This window comes from Diorhabda carinulata, chromosome 5 (assembly GCF_026250575.1).
Source record: "Diorhabda carinulata isolate Delta chromosome 5, icDioCari1.1, whole genome shotgun sequence".
In the NCBI taxonomy this organism is placed as follows: domain Eukaryota; kingdom Metazoa; phylum Arthropoda; class Insecta; order Coleoptera; family Chrysomelidae; genus Diorhabda; species Diorhabda carinulata.
The window spans coordinates 8,733,296-8,741,380 of NC_079464.1; the positions used below are offsets into that span (position 1 = coordinate 8,733,296).

Genomic DNA, 8,085 nt, shown 5'->3' on the forward strand with positions numbered 1-8,085 from the left:
GCTTAACTTCAATTTTGTTGCGAATTTTCTCTATGTCTCTGAGAATAAAACAGCAAAACTTCAATCTTATTTGCATTCAGCTTTAGATTATGCTCAGTGAAATATTCAAGAATGTTCAACAGATCTCTATTTAGGTGTGCAGCTGCTGCTGCTTTTGGATCTGCAGGATCAAAGTAGTGTAGAACCTGAGTGTCATCAACATATGATTGAATGTGAGAGAGATACAATGTCCCATATATCAAAACAAAAGTGGTCCAATTATTGAACTAGATACTTTTTTGCCAGTCTCAGCTGAAATTTGATCCATGCAAATTCTCTGCGTTTTCCCTCTCAACTGGAACCCAAAAATCTTGTAAATATAATATTTAGTATAATTTTATAACTATTTCTTAAAGCTTTGGAATGAGATTCTGAATATCTCCTTTCATTCATATAATTTCTCTAGAGTTTTCCATTTATTCCATACCATGTCCTCCACACAATCCATTTTTTTGTAAAGTTTATACCTGATATTTATTACAGTTCAACAATATTACAACAATGTGTTCATGTCTTATCCTCACATCTATCTGGGGATTTTTCGTCTTTTCTTTTAGCTATTTTTCCTTGCTAATAGGTCCATGGTAAGTACTTTCAATTTCTCAATAGTTTTCCAGAGGGACGATAGGGAATAATACTACCATAGCTGTATCCGTATTTATTTGAAATAAGACCCTGCGAGGATTAGTTCGTAGAATTTCTTTTTCACTCCATTATTTCAGTTTATACCACACTACTCTTCTATAATTCATTACAATCATGGCCCTGCATGGGCCATTAAATCTCATTACCCTTCATAAAAATGTTTCTATAGCCCCACAAATAAACCAAAGAGTTTTTCTCTTTTTCTCTTAGAATTTTCTTTTTATTCTGCCCGATTTCCTCCATCTTATCAATCCATACTTTTCCTTTTTGTATATTTCTTAATTTATCTTCACATTTTTCTGGTTATAATTTGTTGGTTCATTCATTCTCTTTATTGTGTCCATTTTCCAATTTATTATTTTACAAACTAAATAACTAAACGATGTTGAATTTGCTTTCAATATTGAGACCTTACAAATAATACATAACCTAACAATATTGCTTGAAGTTGATAGAATTATTTACACAATTAAAAAATATTATTAAAATATAACAATATTGTAAAACATTTATTTAGAAACCTTTGAAAGTGTAAATGCTCGTATAACAGTGAATTGTCTATCTAAAATATGTTTTTTAGATATTTTCCTTCGTTTCGGAAAAGTACATTTTGCAAAATATTTATCTCAATCCTAACATCATTTATTCTATATTAAACAGGTGATTCAAAATTCCAATTTAGATATGCACAATTTTTGGGTTTGGTGATATGGAAAAATATACAAGAGCTGAAAGGGATTATCGAAAAATTGATAACTGAATCTAAAAAGAGATTGAAAGTAAATAAAAAATAACTACAGGAGATTCCATAAGAACTTAAATATCTGCAAAAACTTGAAAAAATAGTGTGTATAAAAAAGTATAAATATATATAGCTGCCACTCGTGTGTAATCAATAGTTATACATAGAGATTGAAATAAATTAATGATGTTCAAGAGATGTCTTGTTAAACACTGGATAGAGAAATGAGAATATAAATGACAAGAATTTTTGAAAAAAAATAAAGGAAAAGACTTAGTTCATAAAACGATGGATTATGGATAAGTAAGATAAGATAAGAAAAAAATTAAAGGCAAACAGTTAAGAGACTAAACCTAAGTAATATCGCAATATTAAGATAAACAACGAAAAAGATACAAGATCTATGAAAAGATCTTGGAATTTTTTCATGTCTTGATATTAAAATAAATTTTCCATGCTATATTTGTTGTAGTTTAAAAGTACCCCATCTTCTGTTCAAAAGTTCCCCACAGATGGGATACATTTCAACACAGTGCAAGCTTTAATAACGTTTAATAAAGTGAGGAATTAAGTTGGAATTTCTGGAACCATTGGTGATATTCATACTGTACACACTGTTTATACTACTACTACACCAACAGTGACAATTACACTTCCTGACGCTGACTGTTTACCTTCCGTCTCTAAAGACGATAACTTGGTTACCGAAACGCACGTCAGACAGTGTAATTGTCGTTGTTGGTGTAAACAGTGTGTTCAGTATATAAAGTGAGGGATGCTTATTTCTCCCCACCCCATATCATAAGAGAAATATTGAAAAATATTGCTAGTTAGTCCTTTGTTAGCACACAAAAATACGAAATTTCAAGGTTTTATAATAGCTGGAATTTGAGAAATTTTACAAATCACTAGGGATTGTATCCTGAACAGGATACCTGTTAATTTTTTTTCAAGTTTAGAAACATCCTGTATGTTCAAAGAATATTGTCAATTATTAAACTACTTTAATTATAGCTGATCTGTTAAGGACCTCTATGTCCTTTATAATATCCGTCCAGTTAATTCTCAGCAGGTATACACAAAATCTTCATATTCATAAAAATAGATAATTGTACCGTTGTGGATAGAAATGACATAAAATGAAAAAAAAAATCAATAAATAGTAGAAATACTATTAACACAACGTTTTCAAATCTATAATTATTGACAATACTTTTATTGTAACTTATAAATAGATAAAAATACCGTTTACTGCAATACCACGAATTATCATCTTCTTTCCTGCCTTTCTTCGTTTATATTAAGAATTTCCCTGCTAGTATAGGGCGGCGGCGGTTCGCTGATAAGTCTATTATTCCTCAAAACATCGACGTAAGATGGCGGTTGATCATTATATCCCCTAAATTCATCGACATTGAAACGTCCCGTACCAAATAATAATGGATCACTAGCATCAGAAGTATCTATGATTATATTCGATCGAGGAGTACGTGAGTGATTACGTACGGTATAAATACCGCTTGGGGCAAAATCTGCTCTTATTATATTGACGTTCGTTTGATTCCGTAACGCTATATTTTCACAGAGATTGTGATGTCGCTGTTGCTGCAATGCACTTTTCTTGGCGAATATGACTACTTTGGAAACGATCAGTAGCAACAGTACAATAGAAAACAGGATGCTGATTATACCTTGAAAAACATTAAATGAATTAATAAACATTTCAAACAGAGGATATAGTTTTTTATCACTATACTAACAATTACACCGACTGATCCTTTCAGCCTACTATATGTTGCTGGTTCGTGTATGGCATGATGGAACAGACCGTGTAATTGTCAGCAATATCATCAACACTTTTATAAATCCTTAATATTGGGTCCTGTAAATAGGTAATTAGAGAAATGGTAGATATTTAACGCTTATGTGAGTGACAAATAATTGATTCCCAGATGATGAAAGCTCGGAATATATTATAGTTAGTACACTTTCAGGTGCAGGAATATAAAAAAAAACAGTTTTAGTAACAATCCTTGGAAACAGGAAAGAGAAGGAAGAGTGTTATATATATTTAACAAACTAGGCCGTTTGGAGGTACCGAGGGACACTGGGAGTTTGAGATATTTGATAAACTAGCAGAGAAAGGAGTTCAGACATTCTTCTGGTGAACAGAATCCTATTGTAAGAGCAACGCCAAGACAATATTGGAGAAAAAAAATCTGAATAATAGGACCCAACATAGTGGGGCTAAAACAACCAAACTTATCACTGGGCAGCTATGACAGAAGAAATTGGGAGAATGCATTATCCATAGCAATGTGTAGGAGTTTTAACAGAACAATGTCGTTTGAAACACCTCAAGAAACTCAATCTGGTGGAGTATGCAGATTTTATGGATCAAAAGAGGACACGCCTTTCTAAATGTAAGACACTAGATAATTACTCACATTACTCAAACTGTGCTTCCTAGGGTTTCACGAAGCCTCTGTGGGTGGGTGGGGAAACTTCAGAAACAAAATAAAAAGTCCTCTGATTATCAACACTGATCGATAATTAATATTTTTCTTCAATTGTTGCAATTTAGTCAAGTAGATTAGTAAATAAATTAGTCGAGTCGATTCATTTCGTTTTATTTCTCTCGTCTAGTCTAAGCCTATCAGTTGAGTTCATCTTGCAAACCACCACTCACTAGACCTTATTGCGAACGATTTGTGAGAATATTCTGCACGAATTCTCGTGTTAAAATACATATATCAGTGTACTTTAACAGGAGAAATATCTCTTTGTGCAAATATGTATAAATGTATTTTATCTTTTGACTGACGTCTAATAATAAAAAAATCCTTGATAAAGATCAAATAAAAGATTGAAACGTTGGCATTTTAAAAAATTCTTGGACAGTTTTATATCAAATCCTCAACCCGCAACACCATTCGAAATTACATACTACGAAAGACAATAATATCAACAATGACAAAGTTTAATATCTTTTACTTCCCAATATACTATTTCAGCATTGTAAAATTCTCTTTCTCGGAAATGGTCTGAGCCCTCTCTCAAAGTATGAGCAGTTTCCAAATTTTATCTTCACACTGTTTAATTCATTTAAAAACACAGAAGAATAATTCAAGTTTTAAAACCATTTTGTATAACTTCAAGTTTGATTTTTGCACAATTTTTTTTTAAGTGGATTGAATTATGATAAATTTTCAGATTTCTATTTAACTTACAGACTGATATGAACAAATATCGAGCTCCATTATGTTGATTATTGTTTACGTTTGTGAACCCATATTCTAATTCTTCATAAGCTAAAAAAAAACAAGACATTAAAAAAATATTGTATATTCACAAGTAATTTTTTCAAAAAATAAAAAATATAGATTTGAATTTGATTACTGAAAAATCTACTCACATTCTTGTACTATAAGTGCTTGACAACATTTTGGCCTGTTAGTAACTGTGCAATTTGGATCATGATGTCTATCACAACACCAACTACTAGGGATGCACCTACCACCTTCACAAGGTATTTTATCTAGAAAAATTGGATGTTTAAACAGATTATCACAATATAATGTAAAACAGAAACTTTATCAGCAAGTACTTGACTTTCTTAAAGCCATTTCAAATTCTGCAGTTCATTAAAAGTCTGTAAGTGGAAGGTGAGTTATAGACGTCGAACACAGCACTTATAGGAGGGCACAGTGTAATATTGACATCTAAAGCTCGTTTTTCATATCCATGCATTTTGTATATGTCTGCAATAAAACGATATATGGATCCATTAAATAACTGAGCTGTTCTATCATCTATTCCAAAATGGTTTTGGAATGCTTAGTCATATTTAACATAAAAGGCCCTGTTGGGAGTACCGGGGCAAACTGGTGAGCAAAGTAATGAGATAACTGTTAAATTAGCAGAGAAAGGAGCTCAACATTCTTCTAGTGATCAGAATCTTGTGTGATATCGGCACAAAGATAATATTGAAAGAACAAACTGAACAAAGGAAATATTTTAATAATGGTAACATAGTAGGGCTAAGACTACCAAATATACCACTGGAAAGCTATGACCAGAAGATATTATGAGATTGCATTAACTAAAGCAATCTGTACTAAGAATATTAAGAAGTTTTAACGAAACATTGTCGTCTGAATGGACATCTCAAGAAATTCAATCCAGTGGAAAGAGGTTTTATGGATTAGAAGAGGAACACATTTTCTAAGTGTAAAATGCTAAAGAATCTACAAGTTCAATACTTGATAGAGCAGGAAGACTTGCCCAAACCGAATTTGGCAGATATACTGTTTTATGTAAGGTTCAGGATTAAAAGAAATACTAGTTTTAGTAATAATCCTTGAAAGCTGGAAAGAGAAGGAAGAGTATTATATATACTTAACCTCCTGTTGAAGGCCCACGGGAGACTGGAAGTTATGAATAATGGGACCCAACACAGTGGGGCTAAAACAACCACACCTATCACTGGAGAGCTATGACAGAGGAGATTGAGAGAGACATTTTATGCAGATATTATGGATTAGAAGAGGAAATGCACTTTCTAAAGACACTAAATAATCTGAAAGGTCAACACATGATAGCACAATAGATATAGTATGAAGACTTGCTCAAACTAAATTTGGCAAATATCCTGTAATTTATTGTAGGCTCAGGAATAAAAAAAATACTAGTTTCTGAAATTATCTTTGGATACTGAAAGAGAAGTAGGGGTATAAAACAAAGCAAGCTTATCAATTAAAATGTTTCTACTCTAATTTTTACTTCACATTTTATTATTATTTATTATTATAGAGTAAAAAATTTAAAATTATCGATTTTTTTTGATAAAATGTTAGTAATAATCTTTAAAAATATGTCTGTAAATTTTTAAAACTGAATTCAAAATAATTTACTTAAAGACACCTGCTCTTATAATCCCTTTGTCTTCGGGTGATCACATGTTTCATTTCTATAGAGAGAAGGGTAATTTTCTTATATTTGGAAGTACATTAGTACAAATGAGAGTTTTAACTCAACCGTATGGAAGTAAACCCCAAAGCATCTTCATTTCAGAACAAAAATTATAAAAAATTGCGGCTATATAGCTGAGGTCCTATTTAATGAAGGATACACATCAATTTTAAAAATTATGAACAATTCTGAAATTATTATTGGCATAAGCTTAACATTTTCAAAAAAAGCCAGAAAATCTCAAAGAAAACAGAATAGATAGAATTGAGTTTTTGAGAGGACAGGTGGCTCTTATATGGCGTTCAAATTGCAAACTAAGTGATAAGATATTAAAATCATTGAATTCCCATGTGCCAAAACCTTAAACATGTTTTTCTTAAGGCGGGGAGCATAGCTCAAAAAGTTATTTATCAATTCCTTTAAAATTTTACACACATTTGTGCTCCACTGGTTAATATAAACAGTTCTACTATATTATTTAACCTTCATGTAATGTCTCAGAAAAATTAATTTTTTCCGTAGCATTTAATTAGCATTTATCGAACATTTAATTATACAGGCCCTAATAAGGCCATACAAGTCTATAATTCTTCACCATGATAGGATATGAAACCAGCATTGACAAAAATATAGTTTTATAGTAGATATTTTTACCTCTGCAAGGTTCCCCTTTACAATTTTCTATAGATTCATCTGATGCATCTTTACAGTCAGGTTGTCCATCACAAACATAATGAGGGATGATACAAACACCATTTGAAACACATTGGAACATCTGTTCATTACAGAATATTGTTTCCCTCATTGGCCTGAGGTCATTCCTTTTAATGTGGTCTATCAGTTTCACTGTAACATTAATGGAGAGATTGAATTTTTTGCTAAGACATATGTAAAGTCCTTTGTCTTCTTCTTGTAGAGGAGCAAATCGTTTTTCTGATTTATTAATACCAGGTTGATTTGGTAAGTCTTTCTGGATTCTGAAATTATCAATTGTTTTTTTATAATTTAAAAAGGTAAGTTTACTATATCCGGTAAAATGAATGTTTACCTTGACTGATTTGATAAAATCTCTACCTTGACCCAAGTTAGATGATCATCCACTACAGAGATTTCTTGGTTCGATACAATCAATTCACATATTAAAGAAAATGTTGTTCCTACCCTTTCCTCCACGATTTCTGATACAGGAGATACAAAGTCGTCATAATATTTAGTGATCGTTAATGATTCACCTAAAAAGGTATTTTTTATATTTCGATCAAACACAACATTTTCCTATATTTAGAACTCTTAAATATATTACATGGAAATAAAATTTGCTTACTTTTTATCCTACTTATACCTAAAAGTAAAAAATAAATTGAAAATAAAAACATTTTTATATTTAAAGCATTTTGAGTGTTTTGTTGGAAGCCATATTAGTGAAGTTGGTTAAACTCGTTATTTTTTGACATTTGACGGTTTATAAGTATTACAGTTTTCTTTCTTTGTAAATGACAATTATAAATATAGATAATAGATGCCAGGGTACATTCTTTAACGGTAATATCACAGAATATATCCCAAGTATGTTCTGTGGGTAATATCGAAATTTCTACATTAGTTGCATAAGAAGTTTTCATGTAATAGGCCTTTATTTTTAAGGATTCAAGGCATTTTACCGCAACATCATCTTAACAATTTTTTTG

The 8,085-nt window shown here is 31.2% G+C and overlaps 1 protein-coding gene across 1 annotated transcript; it reads right to left on the minus strand.

The window, feature by feature from the left end:
• Positions 1-486: 486 nt before the first annotated feature.
• On the minus strand, positions 487-7,844 carry LOC130893654 (low-density lipoprotein receptor class A domain-containing protein 3-like). The gene is made up of 6 exons (XM_057799919.1): positions 7,722-7,844; positions 7,446-7,629; positions 7,052-7,374; positions 4,842-4,964; positions 4,657-4,737; positions 487-3,117 (listed from the first exon to the last, which is right to left on the minus strand). Exons 1-6 carry the CDS (start codon positions 7,771-7,773, stop codon positions 2,696-2,698), a joined length of 1,185 nt encoding a protein of 394 aa, XP_057655902.1. The 5' UTR covers positions 7,774-7,844; the 3' UTR covers positions 487-2,695.
• Positions 7,845-8,085: the final 241 nt, after the last annotated feature.